At 36.2% G+C, this 22,364-nt stretch overlaps 1 protein-coding gene across 1 annotated transcript in view; it reads right to left on the bottom strand.

Annotated features, from left to right (window-relative positions):
• Positions 1–500: 500 nt before the first annotated feature.
• ITGA1 (integrin subunit alpha 1) overlaps positions 501–22,364 on the bottom strand; it is a 73,806-nt gene continuing 51,942 nt past the window's right edge. The window contains exons 14-30 of the mRNA XM_084225708.1: positions 22,044–22,298; positions 21,495–21,625; positions 19,420–19,583; positions 19,093–19,229; positions 18,072–18,182; positions 17,436–17,521; positions 17,115–17,250; positions 16,090–16,170; positions 14,299–14,375; positions 13,532–13,621; positions 12,373–12,475; positions 10,532–10,645; positions 8,823–8,927; positions 7,640–7,744; positions 6,911–7,003; positions 5,345–5,461; positions 501–4,605 (exon numbers count right to left, since the gene is read on the bottom strand). Coding sequence (XP_084081834.1) covers positions 4,561–4,605; positions 5,345–5,461; positions 6,911–7,003; positions 7,640–7,744; positions 8,823–8,927; positions 10,532–10,645; positions 12,373–12,475; positions 13,532–13,621; positions 14,299–14,375; positions 16,090–16,170; positions 17,115–17,250; positions 17,436–17,521; positions 18,072–18,182; positions 19,093–19,229; positions 19,420–19,583; positions 21,495–21,625; positions 22,044–22,298 — 1,950 coding nt within the window. The 3' untranslated portion in view covers positions 501–4,560. The remainder of the gene's footprint in view (positions 4,606–5,344; positions 5,462–6,910; positions 7,004–7,639; positions 7,745–8,822; positions 8,928–10,531; positions 10,646–12,372; positions 12,476–13,531; positions 13,622–14,298; positions 14,376–16,089; positions 16,171–17,114; positions 17,251–17,435; positions 17,522–18,071; positions 18,183–19,092; positions 19,230–19,419; positions 19,584–21,494; positions 21,626–22,043; positions 22,299–22,364) is intronic.

Below are 22,364 nucleotides of genomic sequence, written 5' to 3'. Positions count from 1 at the left end.
CCCCCATGACTAGACAGGATGTTGGTGTTAGAGAACTGTGATTCAGCATCAAAGTAGTCTTCAATGAGAGAACAGTTACTACATATTTTGTAATGTTTTCTAAAAGTTAAGGGTGATATAAAAGGTATAATCTTTGTCTTCTAGGAAGTTTTGATACAAACATTTACTAGGTCTAAGGACATTTATGAGAATCATTTATAATTATGCAAGACCATAAACTATTTGGGTTACAGGAATAAGTTGTACAGAGGAATCTGTGGACAGGAAGAATGTTAGATGAATGAATGAATGTGTCTTTCAACTTTTATTTAGTGTCATGGAAACAACTCTGTGCCAGGAAGTCATATGATCTTCTACAAAGCTTTCAAAATGGGTATAAGCACAAAGTCCATGAATCTAATGACAATGTATTTCTGACAGCTTGACCACATCAAGCTTTCCTGGATGTTACCCTGTGCAAGAATGTTTGTTTCAACAATGCCTTTCTATTGACAGGTAGATGAATCTGTTTTAGATACTGAGATTGAGTTAATATTATTCTTATATCAATAACAAGCAAACAAACTACACAGGAGACTTGTTAGACTCTTAATTTCTTTTTTAATCAATAAAGCACATAGAATACTTTTACAGGAAAAAGAAAATGCTGTGCAGAATGTTGTGGCTTTCTTAAAAAGTATGTAAATCCCCGTTTATTCCTGTTAAGTGGTGTAGTTAAGAGCAGTAAATTCTGATTGCCTTATCTGCTTTTATTTTTGAATGGTCTTCATCTATACAATAGGCAATTAAAGAAATTAACCAATTAGGTTATGCAGAATTCATTAGATGAATATGACCCTAACTCCAGCCTCTTGATACCAGGTGAGATGAAAACCTTGGCTTCAGTTCAAGGTGAATTCCCCTGACTCAAGCTCTGAAGAAGAGGAACACTATGCTCAAAATGATTCAGCACAGGATATGTACTAAAGGGCTCAGGTAAGGGGTCAGGGTATGTGGGTTGTGTCTGTAGTAATGGCTCATAGTAATGACTTAGAGTGAAACCAGACAAGCAAAGGAACTGCCCACGGAGCACAAACAGCTGCTCAAGATTGCTCTAGGGGAGATGCTGTTTCCTAAGACTTCCAAAATCATGTATGGGATCACCAATCTCTAGAACAACCTGATATTGAGGCAGGAGTGTGCAGAGAATCCCTGCCCTATGGAAAAGTAGCTTGTCCATTTCCATTAAGTTGCCTACTTCAGTGCCGAAGTTAGGAACTGAGCTGGATGGGCCAGAATCCTTTAGTTGCCTAATGTCTCGTTACACACCCAATTTATTATTAATTTTTACACAAATTTGCTTAAATAAAAAACATTTATCTTCATAGTCATTAGAATCACATTAGAATCACATTAGAATCACAACCCTAATGTGTCTATTTTTAGGAATAAAACTGGTTACGTGCTGTAAAATTAGGTTCTGGTACCTTTAGTGCCTGCCAAATTTAAGTGAGATGTTCCTGATGCTTGCAATATTGCTTTCAGTAGGTTGTATATCATGAAAAGCAGTAAAATACTGCTCTTCCAGTGCTGTGTGGAAAGGCTAGTATGGATAAAAATAACAAGTTTACTAATGGCTAAGAATCGTGTAAGAATAATGTGCTATAGTGCTATCCCCTTGACATACTTGTATGTATGTATGTATACTTATCTTTTAAATAGCTATTATAATTGAAAACATGATAATAGGACAAATGTGAAAAGAGAGAAAGCATCATGAAAGAGGAAAGCAGTGTGGTTATACAAAGCTTATTACTGGTTTTACAGTGCAAAGAAAGTCTAAAATGAAACACTGATCTTAAACATACTCTACATTGATAAATACTATTGATTTATTTTTGCATAGTCTTCATCTAGGGAAATAGACTGTTCTTTTGACTTATATATTTTTCAGTTAGGCTGATGCTTTAAAATAAGATATGAAATGTCATGGGAAAAATGAAAAGCTCTGGTTAACAGCTTATCATAACTAAAAAGTGAAAGACTTATTAAAAGTATGCTGCCTAAGAATTACATGTGTCTTACACAACTTGTGAGTAATTTTATGAAGCCAGGAAAAATGACCTCATTGTTAACAAACTGAATGAATAATAATAAATACAAGTATTTCCTCATCTACCATAGATTTCCTATGTGTGCATAGGTGAGTCACAATTCCTTCAAAATTATGTTCCTTTACAAACTCATTAGAGCTTAACAACACTGCTATGCCCTTTCAGAGATACTGTGAGAAAAAAAATAATTACAATTCCAACACGTTCAAATGCTATGGTGACAAGTGCTATTTTCTTCTTTCAAACAAATGGGCAAAAAAATACATTTTCCTAAAGTAAAACCTATGTCTTACTTGGAACTGAAATCAATGCTGAATTAATTTATCTTCCCAGTTCAACAAGTAGATTTTTGGTCTCTTTCACAATTAATGAAGCAGGGTTTCTATCTGCAATTCCTCTATGTCACTTTTTGCTTCCATCCATGTGTTCTGTGCTCAGGCCCCCTTCAGGCAGGGGGCCCTTCCAGCTGTCCAGATGAGCACAGACACCACGTCCCACTGCCTCAGCAGATCTCCCAGGCTCTGCAAAGCACAACCACCCACAGTGTTCCCACGGAGGGCTCTGCCCTCTCCTCTGAGTCATACTGCTACCTTCAGCAGACTGCTGCTATGAAATAACCACCTTTCCCACAGACACGAGGAGAAATTGCCAACACTTTCAAACTCAATCCTACTTGTTGCATTCACATAAGCCGGCCTTTCCCAATAGCTACTTTCTCTAATTTAGGAACTAAATAAAAGGTACTGAAGAGGGACAGCACCTTTCAAGCAAAGCACCTTCTGGAACACTTTGAGAGTTTTACCTGTAGCATGTTCAACCCAATTTATATTCTCTTCTTGAAAAATAAGTGTTTATAAAATTTATCACTCTTTTTAAAGCTATTACTATAAAGACAGTGATAAGAAAAAACATTTTGTAAAACTGCTTTTTTTTTTTCTTCAGTGATATTTGTCCCAAGAGGAGGAACAAATTTTCCTGGCTTCCTTAGCAAGGCAAAGCTTTTCTGCCAACAAGGATGTCTTACAGAACTTAGAACACCTCCTCAGCATTTTCTGATCTACTGGCAATCAATACTGAGTCATGCTGAGGCAGCATTACACTTTGCCAGCATGCATCCTTTTTCTCCTGTTAATTTCATGTGGCTCCAAGAAACACAGGAAGCTCTCAAGGTCATGGCACAGCCATGAGCCTGAAGGAGAGATCCTCATGGGAGGAAGACAAGTGCATGAAAGAAAGGAAGAAACTGAATGATCTAAATAGAAAGAAAAAATTTCTTAAAGAAACCTTTTGCTATCTACATTTCAGTGTATTCTCATATAAACTTTTAATCTTTTACACAAAATAAACATCATTTTTAAGTGCTTATTTAGTATGTAAATTCTTCATCACTTCTTAAATTCCTAAGTAATAAAGATGAGCTGTGACTTAGAATACTAGAAGAAGCTAGCCAGTGCTGAATTTCCTATCTGTGCTCTTTTGATAATTTTCATTTTGTACACTTTAAATTCATTAGATTAAATAGCTACACAAGAAATTTACAGTGACAGTTTATGAAGCACCCTGCTGGCTACTCCAAGATATACAGCAAGAGTCAAACTTTCAGGGTGCCTCTAAACATTTTCTGCATAAATATGGACATTTCAATTTGCAGATAAAATTATGCCCCTGCTTATTTGAGTACAGTGTGCAATCAGATGGGCTTGAATGAATTGCGCATTTTTAGGCCTGCCAAAAATATATTTCAAGTTCAAACAGTTATGTGATTTAATGGATCAACCCTTTATGGTCTTTGACCATAAAAGTCTCTTTCTTGGAGTATCCTTCATTCAGATGGACATGCTAAAATGAGCAGAAAGAGAAATCCATGTTATTTCAGAAATTTTCACCCAATATTCTGGAGGTGCTTCTGCCTTCTGAGTTCCCATTGCATCAGCTATCACAGAGTATTTGGGGCATTCTCAAAGTTTACATATTCTGCCTTGTGAATTGAGAATCTGCTTCCACAGAATTGATATTAGGAGGGAATTTTAAAAATTATAAATTTTCCTTTTGAAAATCATAAGGTTCTAAAAGACTGGGATTGCTACATACAAGCTGACCTGTTGTGTAATTTGGAATGAAAAACTATTCCACATACATAGGTATATAAAAATATGATTACAAACTTTCTGTATTCAAAAATGTTAGAATCTTTGAACTCAGTTACTCTCCAAAAATGAGCAACGCTTAAAGGTATATTCTTGAAGATCACAAAATGCTGCAAGGTTGTTAGTTCCTTTTTTTTGCATCATTTGTTTGCATGTGTGCTTGATTTTCTTCTTGTTTTTCTGCTTCTTGGGTTTTTTTCATGCACCAGCATTTGGAAAGCATTGTAACCACTGCATATAAGTTCATAATTTTACAGTAACATTTTGGAGGCAGACCTGAGCAAAAATTTCTGGTTTTTTTTTAATTTTCTTTTTTTTTTTTATTTCTCCATTTTCTTCTTTAATGGCCTTTTGAAAAATCCAGCCTGCAGAAAAGAAAAAATGTTACTAAGAACTGCTCAAAGCATACAAACCATACTGGTTACATTTATGTGTTGGTTCTTTCTACTATTTTAATACTTGCACTTTTGTAAAAAGTTAATGAATATTTTATCACATCACTCTTTTTCCTGGAATAGAAAAACTAAGTACAGTTAATATATAGTAGAGTGATTGTTGAACCATTGTTTTGCTCACATATTGTCAAGGGTTAAAGAGCTTCATAGTAATTTTTGTTACTCAGTTGAATAAATAATATTTTATTTTATAATGTAAAAATTTTCGAGAGATTATGCGTTGAAATTTATAAGCTGTAACCTTCTAACTTAATGATGAACAAAATATTCAGCCTGGAGAAGAGTGCCCACTTGTGGTAAGACTTACACCACAGGGCCTAGCATCTCTTGCACAACGGAAAAAAACCGAGTTGACAAAGGTCACAGCCAAAACTGATAGAAAAATTCCTTAAGAAACCCTTGCTTGTACTGAAATATCTTATTTTCCTTTCACTAGCATCAGGGCAATATAGGTTTCAATCAGGAAGCACCGCTCACTCCACATCAGAAAAATGAGGTATAATCAGTTATTTTGTAATTTCTTCAAGATTTCACACTACTACTTTATCTACTACTAGATGCAATTATTTTCTTTGAGTTATGAGAAAGAAATGATGGAGAATTTGAGCATGTTTGTTTAGGCTCCTGAAGACAAGGACGTGCAGCTTACCTTCCACAGAGCAAATATAAGCAGTGCGAGAATCAAGAGTCCGGCGAAGATACTCAGGAGGATAACCCATAAGGGGACTGTACCCGGGGGGTGTTCTTTGGAAATCTTGATCATGGTCTGAAAAGTGTTCAGAACATAAGCAATAAATAATGTGTCCTTCTAAAATATCAAAAGAGCAGCAGCAATTAATCTGTATGCAGTGATTTCCCAGGGTACCACTTCATTTTACCTACAGGAATTAGTAGGAGGGAATTAAGAAAATAATCTCCAGCATGAAAGGCTGTGTTTACACAATACTTTGCACTTATGTAAGTATTTTGTAAGTGCATTCATTTATGAAAGTGGCCCTGCTACAAGTCAGTAATCATTGTTCTAAAGGACACAGGACCAAAATCATGAGCAGTGGAAGAGTAAGGTAAGGAGTTTCTTCAGTACACTCTTCCTCACTCAGTGCCAACCTCCCTGAAAGATGGAGGTAAGCATAAGTGAAAAAGCCTGTGTAGACACTAACTTGATTTTAAACATGGCATATCTGGTGTAAACACAACAGAAACAAGTAATGTTCACTTTTAAATAAATGTGACCATATAGGAGTTTGAATTAACTAAAGAATTTATTAGAGGCCAACTTTATACTTAAAAAGAGCATTGAAGAACTGAAAACTAAGCATGAAATTATGTCCCTAAAAAAGTTAAATCTGAAATTCCTTGTCTCTCATTGTCTACAAGCCTCTCAGCTGTGTTTTTACTCCTGGACTAAATTTTAATCTTAAAAGAAATTTCTAGATACAAAACCAGCTAACAATGACCACTAATTTTTGCAAATAATTTTCAAAAATATTTTGTACAAGATGTAGTCCACATTAAATATTATTTTTCTAAATTTTGGACTATTAACAATAAAAACTCATAAGAGGACTTCTGCCTAAAAAAATGGACACTGTAATAAATAAGCTCCTCCATGTACAAGTTATCACAAAAGACCAGTGTTTAAACACTGTAAATGCTTGGAATTGAGAGTAGTAAAAGGATGAATAATACCTCTAACAAAATTTTAGACATTTCTCTTTATAACTGATGCCGCTACTATCATGTAATATATTTCCTTATCTCATAATGAACTTCTGAAAAATAAAAGATCCTGTTTCAAATATATATCCTGGGTAAAAAGTAGAAGGAAAGAATAAATAAGGAAATAGTAAAGAAAATACCAAGTATGATCAATTTGAATTGATTCAGAACAATTTTCAAATACCATTGATTCCTTAAAATAATTTTAATTATATTTTTAATTTACATACCTGCAGGAAGCATTTATATTACAGCAAGCAGAAAAAATTCAGATAGTACTTATCCTTACCTAATTACATTGGAGGGTACTGGGCTTTTGGTGTTATTTTCTGACTAATTCTGACATTACTACTGTAATACAAAATCCTTTTTGTTCAGAGTAGGATAATGCATTACTAAAGTTAACAATCAGTTCATTAGTAATGGATGAAAAGGAATGATTCCATAGCACAACAAATTATATGAAGAATAAATTCATCAATTATCACATTCTTACCTCCAGTTTTTGATGGTCATTTCTCAAAATCAGTGATGAGTTCTCACTCCTAAGTAATGCTTTCACAACCAGGGTTAAGCTGTGAATACTGGCCTGAAAGAAGAGAGTAGTTGCTATGGTTTACACTTAGGTATTTTTAGTAGAAAACTTTGTAGCAATGAGAAGGGTGAAGGAAAAACTTAATGCTTTGGGGGATGCGCAAAAACATGAAAATCAGTGAAACTGCTCATGTATGTCACCTCCAGTGCACATTATTGCTTGCAAGACAGCAATACTGCTTTGAAAGGGTAGATAGCAGAGATTTCAAATGAATATTAATTAATTCTGGAATAGTAATGTCTCTCTTTTGTTTGTTCTTTTTATATAAAAAAATTCCTTCTAGAGTTTAGAAATCTTCACAGACTTAAAAAATATGTGCTCCTTCTTATATCTGCTGGATTAGACTTTGTGGATGCATAAGTAGCTATTAGAAAAGGACCATCAATACAGAATAAGTAAGGGGTGTCTTTTTACCATGGTTTTAAACTCCTGCTAAATTATAAATACTAAAGCATAAGAAAGTGCATGTGACCCAGTTTTAAGGAAATTTTAAAATAGCAAAAGAAACAACTTCATATACTAGAGGAAACACTTAAGAAATTGAAAGGCACAATTTTAATAGACATTAGAAACATTGGCTTAAGTTTCTCAAACCTGAAAGTATTCTGAATACAAACAGGATTTACTTACTTTTATGATGGTAGGTTTCCATACTCTCAATGAAACATTCACTTGATATATGTCAGATGGGACCAGGGCACAATTAATAGAGGCACAGCTGTATGTATCACAGTCCTGTTTCAAAGGGATCAGCATGAGGTAACAGAAAGAGACTTTTCACATCATTAAAATAAAACAATGTAAACGACTATGTATACAGATCACTTGCTATGACACCCATAATAAACTGATATTAATAACTATAGCTTTTAATGTAAAAATGACACTGTATGTCACATTATGTAAAATAGGTTGAAATATCCATGCTGTGCTAGAATAGACTCAGTTTTTGCAGGCTGGTAAGCCCTGAGGAATCTCTGTAGCTACAGCTATGGAGCAAAAGTCATGACAGAACTCCTAAGGGAGGCACAGCTTGTAAGAGCAAGTGTTTTTCTACCAACCCAGCTATGGCTCTTCTGAAGTGTTTTGCAAATCTTGGGACACCTGAATCTCTCAAGCAGGGAAATATGTGTGTGTGAAAATTCAAGCAGGTTTACTTTCTAGTATCACTTGCTAGCTGGGAGTACAGCAGGATTATGTTGTAAAAGTTGGAAACATCACTTAGCCTAGACTTTTTTCACCTCTGTGAAGAACAATGATAAGCATGGCAAGATACTCTTCCCATGGTTTCATTTCCACCAGAAACTTCACTTTGACCTCTGTGTGAGGACACCTTCCCCCTGACATGCTAACATAACTACAGCATCAAAATCCCTTTGTAACTTTCATCTAAATGTGAAGGGCTAGTCCTTTCCAAATGGGATCATCAATTACAGTTGTATGGGAACCCTGCCAGGTCTACTGGATGTCTAAAGAAGCTGAAAGGGACATAAGCATTTAAAATATTACTATTTATTTTTTACAATGGAAAAATAGACAGTAATGATTTATTCAGCTGTCAAATGTGCTACTGGTATTTACACATTTTTTAATTAAACCTCAAACTATCTAAATTCAGTTCCACATTGAGTTTTGCAGCCAATAAAAGCCAAGCTCTAGTCAACATAGAAAAGGTTTTCTAAGTGAATAAAACAAAGTGAGATTCCAAATGATACAGTTTCAGAGCAACTTTAACACATATTTTTCAGAAGTACTCAGCTCCAGGATCTGGATTAATGTCTGGGATGAATATATATACTATGAGTAGGCTTACCATAATTGTATCCCTTGTAGGTTCTTTTATTTTTGACAACACAAATGGTTTCCCACTGCCAATCTTTAAGGGATCAACAGGGTAACTACTTTGGCAGATGGCATTCTGTAACAGAAATACAAATAAAGATTCTTATTGTCTGGATATGCAATCTATTACAAAAAATGATCTGGAAACATGTCAACATTGATAACATTTAATATTTAATAACAATTATAATGTTTAATAGCCACTAAAATAAAATAGCATATTGCAAGAGTGCAGAATAGGTAATTCAGATGTCTATGCATTGAAGTATTATTATTCAAACAGCACATAAAATATTTATGAGGTAATTTAACCTAAACTCTATGCAGCTACTTAAATATCTGTACAAGCAAACAAGAGCTTCCTGCAAGATGACCATTATGTGAACCAGAAAGAGTTGGCTATTAAATGAGCTAAACAGAGCTTCTGCCCTACCAAGCAGACAGGCAGGTTAAGTTCAGGATGCAGAATCCTCACTGGCATTATCCAGGGAGGGTGAGTAGATGCTGGAGCACTGATGGATCTCTGTGACTACTCCACAGGTAGCTAGGAAATCCTTTGGTGTCTTCAGTGTGGGGGAATTGATTTTTTTCAGTCAGGTCATTGACTTTCACACTGCTAGCATGAAAAGGATTACAAATCCTCTGTAATGCATTTTGTCACACTACTATCACTAGGTGTAGCTAGCAGGACATGAAATTTGTCTTAGAAAAAACAAGATTTGCTGAGTTTATATGCAAACATGTCAAATGGGGTGATTGACTAGGAATGACAATAATGGGGAAAGGAAATCAAGAACAGAGACAACTTTTTTTGTATTCTAAATATGGATTTTTTTTTCATTTGATATTTGTTTTGTTTCAGAGTGAACCTCATTCATAGATTTTGATTTATTTTTCAGTTGGGCAATACCGCAAAACTAAGTGAAATTATTAGCAGGGAGGTTCATGTGTATATGTCTCTGAGGGAAAGAAAAAAAAAAGGAGGTTTAGGTCACTACTTAATGAAAGCTGGGTTTTTCAGCCATGTAGTTATTGATATAGCTCTAGCTATAATAATATTATAGCTATAATAATGTTATAGAGCTGTAATATCTACAGCTCTAGGATAATGGAATTCGTTGGAATTGTGATCTCTGCCAGTTGCACTGGAGGACTGAAATGGAAAAACTCAAATGAGGGCTGCAGTGAAGAGCATTTGAAATATACAACCTACCATCCCCTTCAAGAAGTCTCAGTGCCCCAGAGAAGGAAGAAGCCAGAGGACTGCTAGTGCTGGAGAGCAGACATGCATGACAGTTAATTTCAGTACCCAAAAGAAGAGAAGTGACAGAAGGTTGGGCTCTAGATGTACACAGCAGGATTTGAGCATTTGCAATAAGGAGTTCTGACAATGAAGAGAATATGAGGCTCACATCTGAGTCTGGACATCTCAGCACTTGCAATATCACAAACTAGCCTTGTAACAGTGCAGTTACTGTTCAACACCATTTTATATCTGCTTGTTTTCTTTTATGAAAATTTGTCCCTATGTCTTATACACCTCTGTACATACTTTTAAAACAACAGTATCTTGTTATTTAGATAAAAGCAATGCATAATCCTAAATGTTTGTAATTTGCAGTTCCTTAAACATAAATTTCAAATTTAAACTGATAATAAAAATAGAAATTCCTATCTTACCTGGGAATGTGACAATGCAGTAAGGTAGAGAAGAGTGTTTTTGGCAGCTGTTACATTGGGAAATAAGATCTGCAGTGTGAGGTTTGGCATTGGAAAGTGCTCACCTTTTTCAATCTATAAAAAAAGAAAAATGCTTTGACTAGTACTTTCCTTTTTTTGTTGGAATTTGATTGCGAGTTTTTTACTTTCCTGTGTTTTTATCTTCTTCTGTTAATTTTTACATTTCCACAGTTAGTTATGCAAAAAGTGCTTTATGGGGGAGAGAAGCCACGATATCAGTGTGGCTCCTGCTGGTTCCTCCTCAGGTGTGCTTAGGTAATTGCCCTTGTTCCTCTCTCCTGTTTTCTCTGATATGACAACAGGACATATCTGTAAGCAGCAGCTCTTTCTGGAAAGACTTGCTGTGGTTGAGGATTGGAATTCCTAGGTGGAATAGCTAGCAGAGGAATTGGTAATATCATCTCTGAAGTGGACAAAATTAATAAATGCTCAAGAACCTTTTAAACTTTTTTCCTCCTGGCTACTTATTTGTGATTAGCTGCTTGCAAAGATGAGTTTTACTTTACAAGATTATAAATGGTATGCTCTGCAATCCAGCAGCTTTTTGACTCAGAAAACACAGACTGGCAAATTAGATTAATAATGCCTTAGACATCCACAGCAGACAAAGAGAAAAGGTAGCTGAGAAAAACACTGTAGTGACCTAAAAGAATAGGAAAAAAACCCTTTGCCATTGCTATTGAGTGAGAGCAGGAATTTTATCATATCCCATTTTTTACAGATAAAAGTTGATTTAGAGACTTTTATGCTTTCATATGGGACCCTTGATCAGTTTTGGATTTGACACTGTGAAACGGGATGCTCCCAAGATAACAAAATTCAGTTTTGCTGCAACTTTAGGTTGGACTTTTAATTGCAGAATCATAGCATTGTGGACAAGTTTAGGTTGGAAGAGACCTTAAAGATCATCTAAAGATCCAAGCCCCTGCCGTGGGTAGGGACACCTTCCTTCCAACAGAAGATGCTGCTCAAATCTGGCCTTGAACACTTCTAGGGATGGGGCATCCACAACTTCTCCAGTACCTCACCACCTAATATCCAATCTAAATCTACCTCCCTTTCAGTTAAAAGCCATTCCCCCTTGTCCTATAATTACCTGTCCTTGTCAAAACTGCTTCTCCTGCTTCTCCTGCTCTCTTGAAGCCTCTCATCAGGTACTGGAAGGCCTCAGTGAGGTCTCCAGAGAGCCTTCTCTTCTACAAGTTGAATAGCTCTGACTGTTCCAAACTGTCCTTGCAGGAGTGGTGCTCCAGCCCTGTCCTTATCTTTAAGACCCTCCTCTGGACCCACTTTAGAAAGTCCATGTCCTTATTTTGGGAGTTCTAGAGCTGGATGTAGTGGTCTAGCAAGGATCTCACAAGAGCAGAGTCCACTGAATATCTTTCCCATGTGATTTTACTTTGCAGTATCCACTCAACCAGGATGACCACATTCTTGGAGCATAGCATTTACCATTATAAACCTGACAGGATTTTGGAAATGGCTGTTCTAACCTGCAGCAGGGGTAGTCCAAGTTCTCATTTACCCAGGCATGGTCTCTATTGCCAGCTGAGAATAGAAGGTCTAAAACCCACCAGAACTACTCTGCAGGAGACAGACCATCTGAGACCTCCTAACTCACTATGTTCCAAAGGAAGGAAGGAAAAAAAAAGGTTTTAAGCACAAAATATGCTTGTAGATGGTATAACATATTGTATACCTGCTATTTAAGTAATTCAAACCGAATGGGGGAAAAAAAATTAGGACAGTACCTATGTCATACATTTTTAATTGTTTCTTACCCTATAATGCAGAGTAACTTCATCCCCAATCTGCTCTGTTGTGTTAATAGCAGTAGGGACAGTATCATTTGCTGCAATTATAACATGGTGCTCTTTGAAAACACTGTGGGTTAAAAAAAACACAAAAAAGTAAGCACACACACTTGTAAAAACCCCTAGGAGTCAATAATATAGGTATTTTTATTATTTCATGAATTTCAGGACTGGTCTTGCAATTAAGAGTGCACTGCTGCATCCACTGAAGTCCAACTGCTGTGTTCCCTGAATAGGCCCCCCTTTTCACCACATACATTTAGAATGCTTTGTTCAGATAAAAGTACTAAAAAAGAAAATACTATTCCCAAAATTAATACTTTAGGGTCTGATTTCACTGTCCTTATTCTAGGTGTGCGGTTCCTTATCCTGTGCATTGATATGTGAAACAGGCGGGATCCTGTAAAAGACAGAATCAAGCAAAACCAGAACAAAGCCAGCATATTCTAAAATCAGCCTTATTCCCTATAGGACACACAAAGTCTGGATTTGAACCATGAAATACATGCAAAATAAATTTGGCTTAATTATTTATACCTGAACACCACAAAATGTTGTTACCCAATAATAGACAGAATGCTGTTCAGGGATGGAATCTAACTGAATTCTGGCTGTTTCTGAAAATAAAATGTACTACAAGACCTGCATTAAAGTATATATCTGAACTTAAAAAAACCCAAACACCCAAGAACCTAAAATGAAGGCTTGTTTTTGAAGATGGAAATCAAACACCACACCATGCAATATTACAGCAATACAAATCCATGGCCATCAGGAAGCTGGAAGTATTTGCTTTCTTATGCTATGCTTTCTTATGCTTCCTTCATTCCTGAAATGCCTTTGAATTAATATAGCAAAGTACAGGAACCAAGCAAAAGCTGCTGTTGTACTTGCAAACTGCGGACCAAATTTAAGCAGATAACATGGAATTTCATCAAGTTAGGGACAGTAACTGCTCCACTATTTTATGATTTATCTTTTCACTGAAGCCTGTACTTCCGCTTCATGAGCTTTGAAGCTGTTGTCTGTAGATCCTGAGCACATTTCAAAAACAAAACAACACTATATTCTTTGAACAACTAGCAACTACTGTGCTAGCAAGTAAAGTACAAAGAAGTGTCAATACCTTACAAATATTAATCCTACTTCATATTTTACTGGAATTGTAACATGTCCTCTGTTGTCACTCAGGGTCTCAGGTGGTTCTTCACTGTCACTGAAACAAAACAACATACATCATTCAGATCAGACTGCCGGGTGGAAAGGGATATTAGAAAATGAAACGCCTACAGCTCTGGGTATGAAAGCATACTACTCATTTCCAGTTAAGTACTGCCTCTTAAAAATAAATTTAAAACATCTTTTACAAAAACTAAAGATTTAAGTCCTGCACCAGTTCATAGACGCATCTTTGTTAAAATTACAGATGGCAGGTGACTGAATGAAAACAGATCAATTAAAAACCACACCATCCCTGGGTTTCGTGGGGACAGCAAACACTGAGGGCAAGTGCATTCCTTTACCCTATCAGGGACAACTTCTGCAATGCTCTTACTCTTTGAAGCCAAACTTTCTGTTAACTGTGATTCATGCTAAAGTATGCAGTAATTCTCTAGGAGAATAAACCTTTGCTGAAGGAGAAATAACTGGAAATTATGACTTGCTTGTAACTCTAAGGCTGTAGAGAGTATCAACTATTTATTTAGTCCACTTAATCCACTGCTGCACTGAATAGATCCATAAGGGTGTCATCTCTACAGAAAGTTGAACTGTAGCTTTACAGAAAATTTAACTGTTTGTGAGTTCAGAAGACACTCATGTTTTATTATGAAACACAAAACTGTAGAGCTTTCAAAAAAAAAAAAAAATCAGAAGGCAGAGACTGCAACTAACCTTGTTGCATATACATGAATAGTAGCATTTTCCAGGAGATAGGATGCGTTGAATTGGAATGATATTTTGAAGGAAATCTGTGTAGAGAAATACATTACACATTTTGAAAGGAAAAAGAGGCCCACCCTAACAGGGATTCACATAACGAAAAATGTACCAACTTTTGCTTTTATCTAGGGAATCCTTATTAATATTTTACCAGTTTTCTATGAATCTGAATGAATCCACTATTTGGAATTTGCCCCAACCAAGAAGGAAATTCAATAGTTATTACTTATTAAACAGAAGCCTCAGATTTTCACAAACCTCAAGAAAAAAATTTATGTAGCATAGTAGAAACACATGGCTAAATAGTTCTTAATCAAAAGCAATTGGTCTTACAAGCAATTTATCAAAACCTCTTTTTTCCTTCTAATGAGAAAGAAAAAAAACTTCAAAGCCTGGCTATTGCAGTGGAGATGAGCTGCCTTTAGGAGACTGCTGGATTGACACTTGATATACAGTAGAAACCCTAGATAATAAATGTTTAAAATGCAAATAAAGGAGAGACCACTAAGTATCAAAAAAATCTGATTGTTATTATAGTCAGGAAAAATCTATCACAACTTGGAATTACAAAAAATTTAGGAACACTGTCCCAAATGTTCTCCCTCATATCTGACACTCAAGGGTAATTTTATACAAAGGAAAAGTTTTCTTATTTGTTACTATATGGAATTTTCAGCTCAGATTTTTATCTTTCCTTTTATGTGTACAAATCTTTATTACAAAGTGATCCACAGAAAGTTGTCCTATATATAATATTTAAAACAAAAAGCAGCTTTAGAAAGGAATATATTAGGGATCCTTATCAGTGAATCAGAGATTAATTGATTTTTGGATGCAAAGAAAAGCGTGAAATTTCTAAATTTAGGGTTTTACAGCTAAAGACAAACTTACAAGTAAAACATGAAAGGAAAATGTGAAAAATCCAGTAAAGCTGTGAATGGAACACTGTGGGCAGAGACATTGGACAATACACTTATTTGGCTTCAAGAAGGTAACAGCTGAGTTTATCCCTACAAGTCCAAGACACAGGCTGGAATGTTTGTGTGGGAGGCAGTGTAAGAAGACATCTGTCATCATCCTCCTGGAGCATGACAGAGGGGCAAACGACAAACTGCCAGGAAAGATTGTCTTATTTGCATGCAAATTGATATTTCCCAATTCAAGATCAAGACTGGCTTTTCGAAGCCTTAGTTCAACTAAAGCTCCCTCTCCATCCCAACAAGAGATGCAGACATCACTGGAACTGTTCAAGATGGAGTTTGATTTTAAGTGGACTACTTGCTGGAAAGGCCTCTCATTCCCCAGTGAGCAGAGGGGAAGTCTTGATGCCTGATTTTGGCAGACCTGAGTTAGCGCTTCCACACAACATTGTATTCTGTCTTCAATCAAGGAACTACATTTTATATACAAAATAACTAAACTTATAGGCTCCAGGCTATGGAAAGCCTCAAGACAGACACTTCTGGCCAGGTGAGCCACTTGTGTCGCTTGCATTCTGACAGCGTCAAGGATGGCAATATGCATCTATTGCATCCTCATGTACCACATCTGACTGCCCAGCTACTGAAAATCTGATGGTTTTCCATCTGGCTTTGTGCAGCTGACGTCAAGGATAGCTTGGGAAACATGCATGGAGAGTTTTTGGGACGAACACAAGAGAAAAGAACTTCAAAGGTGATATGGACTGCCCTGCCTTTAGAATAACATAGGGCAAGGAGATTTTGCATGCAGGGGACTTTTTACCTCTTCTGCAGGTTTTAGAAATGGATATCCCACTTTACAGGTGATGTTGTGATTAGATTCACAGCTATCTTTCTGTATATCCTGAAGGGAAAAAGACAGTGAAATCATGGCTTTGTGCAAACTCCTTTAAAATTTTGATGAGCCTCACAGACCTGTTGAATACTGCCACTTTTCACTGTCACTATATTGTGAAGGTAACAGAGCTGAGCTAGAACAAAAATATGAAGCCACAAATTCTGCAAGACAATTTTCACCTATGGACATTTATACCAATAACTTGCCATTATGCCTTTCCAGTGACAGTGTTTGGAACAGTCACAATTATATGCCTACTGGATATCATGCAAATTAGTCATGGGGTCTAGCTATCAACATATCTGCAATTACACAGTTTTCAAATTTTGTAAATATGTTCTTAATGTAGCAATAAAAGTCACATTCATACTCCATCAATTATTGCCCTAGCATCAGCAACAGTGCTATGGATCCCTGACTACTCCTAATGCATAGTATCAGGACTGCTGACAGAAAAGAAACTGCCCTAAATGCTTCCCATCTGAACTGGGGTGTATTTGTACCATATCTGCTGAGGCAGGAAGGGAAACAGCCACTTTGGGAAATGCTGTCTGAGGTAGGGTAGACACAGGCACTGATATATCCTGTCCTACCATGACAGTGCTTTTTCTACACATGTGCAAAGGGAGAATTTTAGAGGCTCAGGAGTTCTACTGATAAAGAACAAGGAATTTCTGGCTCTACAGATGTACATCTGATGTTTTTCTAAGAGGCAGGAACTTATTTCTAAGTGGCATTGTGAAATTTACATCTGTATTTTATGAACAGGGAGTCCACTCATGTCAAAATAAATACACTCCTTTGGAGGCATAAGCAAGAAGAGCAGCCCTGGGAAATCTCTTTCAAACAACTGAAGTGATGCCAAAGCAGACAAATTAAGATTTAATACAAATCCTCATATCTGTCTAGCATATGTTATGATAATTGTGATAATGTAAAAAAAATCCTACCTCAATGCCAGCAAAAATAATATTTGGAGAGTACTGAACCAAAACTCTGGTATTATAAGCACTATCTTTTTTGTTCTTCACAGAGAGCTGGATGGTGAACTTATCGTTGCGTGACTTTACAATGAATGGAGAAGAGCTGTAAAATAAAGTAAGAATGTTGGACATCTTAACTATTGAATCTGCTTTTAACATAAAGAGAATCTTCTTTCAGTCTCCAGACTATCTTGTTTCTTAATTAGAAAGGAAGCCCTGGCAGAATTTATAATTCATATAGAAATTTTGTACAGATATCAAGCAATACATTAAACCCAGTGCAGTTACCTGTCTCCAGCTATGCTTGCTTTTACAATCAGAACAAGATCTGAAATGCATCTATTTTTGGCTCCACAATCTTTTGTGAAAGGTATCTGCAAAAATAATATGTTTATTCTTAATTTAGTACATTTATTATCAAATACTTGCATTTTAATGCATTATCTAATTTTATGTAAGACCTTCTGTTTAATGATCAAAGAAGTCTTCCCTAATATTAATCAGTTAAACATGCCAAAATCTTGTAAAATGCATGGGTGAAATACAAGCTTTCTCATCACTCCCTTCTAAATGATTCCCCTGGATTCTGAAAAGAGGCATTGATGGAAATAAGAATGATGGCAAGCACCACCAAAGTAAATAGATAACACTCTGCTCCACCTACCTAAAATCTGACAATAAAATTGCTGGTAATTCTCTTCAATCTTCAGTCAGCTATGGGCAACTTTGAAACCCCAGCATGGTTCACAAGCACATTGAATCAAACTTTTCATTCCTGAATACTCATTTGGAGGAATCATCTCCTGGACAGGCTCAATGACCCCCTCCCTCTAGTAATTTGTGGGCAATAACTTCCGCTCTTGCATGAGCTATAATTTTTACCTTAAATAAATTGGTTATTGATACATAATCTTTCTGACTTACATATTCTGCTATTGAATTTGGCAGGTTGCTATCAAGAACAGGTCCACTCTCTGGATCAGAAAAATTGAATTCCAGCAAAACCTTTACCGAGTCCTGAAAATCAGGCTTATCCTAGAACATAAGGAAAACAAAACTACTGTTATGGAAACTCACTTTAGTGTCTAAGGAGGTTAAAAAGACCCAAAAATGCTGAGGTAAAAAATTTTCCTGTCACACTGCTGCCATTCTTCTAGAGAAGCATCTGAATGCTTGCAGTTAATGATGAAATATTCAATGTGCCAGGCATTCCTTATAAATATTTACTAAGGTTTTCATGTATCTTATTACAAAATTTCAAATAGCCTGAGCATATCCCACAGACTTTCATTAAAGAATATCTAAACTGTTGACTCACAGACTTTTTTCTTCTAGCTGTGGTCAAAGGATCAGTAAAATAAGCATCAGCAGTATCACCTTTTGATCACCTTTTGTGAAATCAAACTTAGGTCTGCTCTTTGGTGAAGAAAATTCTGGGTATCATTTACCATTACTTTTGCATTGAGACACAACTGTGAAGTTTTAAACATTTTAAATGCGCTTACAGTATGCAACTCCATTCACTCCACACGTTAGCTACATTTTGGCAAATTCATACTCACAGTTGCTAATTATGCTTCTGTTTTGTAGTGAATAAATACTCTCTATTCCAAACCTAAAAGTTTATTTAGTGTATTTTATTGGGAGTAATTGCATCAAAATGCAAACTGAAATTCTCTCACAGGCTCCTGCTGAGTTTTGAGTGCACCTGAACTGCTAGCCATGACAGCTGCTTGGTTCCATCAAGTGAGGTATGCTCTTTCTTAAGACAGACACAGAGACAAAGCTAAAATGATTGCATATAAAAGTAAATTGTTAATACATGTATAAATAATTAACTCAAAGTTTTAAACAAATTTTATTTACACTTAAGATTTTGTTGTCCAATTTGCAATTTGTAACACTAGTGTCAACATGAGAAAAATACTTTAAATGATTTACTTGCCAACATGTAGAAGTTATGTTTCGTACATTCTGACCCTTTGATAGTTATATTTTTTTGCATTTTCCTCTCATGGCTTTCTGTGAACAAGCTTCGAGATATCTGTCTTTGTGCATCAAGGGTAATCCAATACTGCAGACCTGCAAAGGAGGTTGAGATCAATATTATGAAGCACTTTGCCTCTACACATTCTTTTTTCCCAAAATATCTCAGATGCACTTTGAACACTGAATTTAGAAGAGCTGAATTCAATTTTTTAATTAATAAATGCATGCAAGCATAGAAGTTTTATAGCTTAAAGCTTCCATAGCTTAGTGCTTATTTACTTACTGGATTCAAATATATCTTCTTTTGACTTTAGTCTTGTCTTAAAACAGATTGTGGCATCTATGCATATTGTTTTTCTTATATTTATTTGACAATTCTGTTGCTGAATATTGATGCTTTTAGGTAGAAATTGCATGGAAACATTTACTTCAGCCACATCACGAGACCTTGGAAAAAAACACAAAGAAAGTGCTTGGAAATAAGAGCAGCAACTTTTTTAAACTTAAAAATGAACTCACAAAATATGCAGTGTTCAACACTCAGATACAGACATAGAATCACAAAAGAATCATTTAGGTTGGAAAAGACTTTAAGATCATTTGAGTCCAACTGTCAAAAATTTTATAGCTAAAAAGAAAAAATTCCTTAATGTTCTTTGGAAAATAACAGAAGCATAAAATCCACAATTGAAGTGAGATTCCTATGGCACATGTTGATGGCACCATGCTGCAGTACAGTAGCTGACACAGCGCTGGCCATGTTGTGCCAATTAAGAGGCCATCTATTATTTCATGTTTTCTCTCTTGGCTGTGTGATGCTATAAAAACAACTGGCAGCTGCAATGCACTTCTCTGGCCCATTTTCAGTCTGCATCTGCCTTTCTCCATTTAGGCAGATTACTGCATGCCTGTTAACTGCTGTCACAGAGAGAACTCATCATACAGAAAACCAAAAAGCAAGCAACAAAAAGAGGAGGCAAAGAAATGTTCTCAGTAGTCAAAACATATAAAGTGCTAGAGCATTTTTTAAAGCTCAACTATCACTCAGGAGGGAAAGCCCCTGAAGAACTGGGGACAAGAACAACATGATGGTCTAGAAGAGTAATTAACTGTATATCCTATACCTAATACCAGTAAAAGAGGAATTATGGAGGAAACAGTCACCGGATTTCTCCACAGTGCTGTACTTGTTTCAGAAAAGATACCAGGTGAAATATTTCCAGAAGCATTTAAGCAACTCTACAGAGACAGATCCATTTCAAGAGAAACTGAAGGCCTAGACCTATGCTTGAGAGCATCACAGATGAACATAATATTATATATAAGTTGGAGGATAGCAAACCATCTCTTAGTTTGTGGGTAGACAAACAGCCTAATACCTTCCCCCACTTTGTTTCACTTTAAATGTCCTTTGTTCCTGCAATGCATTCCTGTCTCATCCCTTGGTCTGATTCAGCTCCCTTTTGGCCATGAGATGCAGCATGTCAGTGTACTAAACCATCAAAAAATTTAGCTGGCAAAGTAACTTTCTTCAGAATTGTGGTCTCAACAATGCAGTGAAGGGCATCACACTGTGTTTACACATGGAACACTTAGAAAGACACTACTAGGTGAAGTTCAGAAGAAACCAGGAGCTTGAGGATGGTAGCAAGCTTTGACAAACTTGATCATCTACCAGGTGAGTTAGGTGAAACAGCAGGACAGAGAAAGCAAGGAGCTAGGTTAGCAATTTCCTTACCAGAAACAGAAAAAGTTTTAGTTGTAGTTTAGAAATGAGGGATTGAACGTCATACTGTTTATTTGTCTTCTCCCTTAAAAATTATATTGCACACTACTAGATCTGAATCATACTCATATGAAGAAAATGAACTGACTGTTAAGCAGAAGCTTAGCTTAATTTTACAGATTTTCTGTAGGGACTCAAATTGCAGTTTTCCTACTAAGGAATAAAATCAGTTTTCTTAGTGACCCCTTTACATTTGAACCTGTTTTTGATATTGTTAATAAAATAATATGCAATATACTGTGAAAAAGAGAGAAATTCAGATTTTTTCCTATTTTAGTTAGTGCCAAAGTGGAATCAGTTTCTATTTTGAAGGTGGTCTAGGAGGACAAGTTCTTCCTTCTAGGCTAGCAAGATTTCTATAGCATCCCTGTATTTATAATAGTATACGTTAAGTTTAATGCTCATTCCTCTAGAGAGATGTGAAAAGATGAATATTTGCGGTCAGTGCGAAAACATGGGATGAAACCAGTAACCTTACAAAATCCAAACAATCATGCATGCAAGTTACGCTGGTATGTATCCAAGCAGAAGTTTTTTTTTTCTGTCCTGACAGTTGCTGTGATTCTCCGTACCAGAAGAGGGCAGCCCCACCAAGGCCTCCGATGGTAACATCAATCAGCCCATCATCGTTTAAATCCATTTCTCCGTGCACAGACTGGCCAAAAAATTTCACTTTTTCCCCATCTCCACCTGATGCAATACGCTGTGAAATGCATAAAGAGGTTAATGCAGTGCACTTAGAAGGGTTTTGTAACAGTCAAGATGCATTTGACGGCAGTGAGATGGGGTTTAGGCTTTTTAACTACGTTAAATTTTCATTACAATACCCCTAAAATAGTTACCATGGTGATGATCACACTATAAATTTTCAGATTGCAAAATATCTGCTTTTCTGGCCGTTTAGAGCATGCCAGAAGGTTTCTAATAAAACCATGTGAGTATAATCTTTAACAATATTAAGACTCAGATTCAGTTAAATCAGTATGAGTATAAAAGCATAGAGCAATTTAAAAAAGCTGTTACAACCGGTCAAGCCACAGCCTCATTCAATATTGGAAGACAGGCTTATAAACATTATATACATTAGAGCAGCCGGCAACCTGCGGAGTTTCCCTTCATACCTGTGAATATTTTTTACTGATTGCTTTGCCACGGCCATGGTAAATATAAACAGCTCCCCGATGGTCATCTTCCAAGGGAGAGCCTATCACAATGTCATTGTATCCGTCCAGGTTGAGGTCCTTCACTGCAGCAATTGCCGTCCCGAAGCGTGCCCCGCAAGGCTCGTTCTTAAGAACTTTGCAGGTATCCTGTTTTAGTGGGGAGCAGCACGTTTGCTTTACGGGTTCAAGACTCATCTGATATTCAAACTTTGTCTGTGGAAGAACAGATTTAGAGTTTGTGAATTTGCGCCAACATTTCAGCAATGCAGACTTTTAAGA

The sequence above is a fragment of the Fringilla coelebs genome (genome assembly GCF_963513975.1).
Source record: "Fringilla coelebs genome assembly, chromosome: Z".
Lineage (NCBI taxonomy): Eukaryota > Metazoa > Chordata > Aves > Passeriformes > Fringillidae > Fringilla > Fringilla coelebs.
The sequence above is the reverse complement of the archived record's forward strand: the minus strand, read 5'-3'. Positions and strand labels throughout refer to the sequence as shown.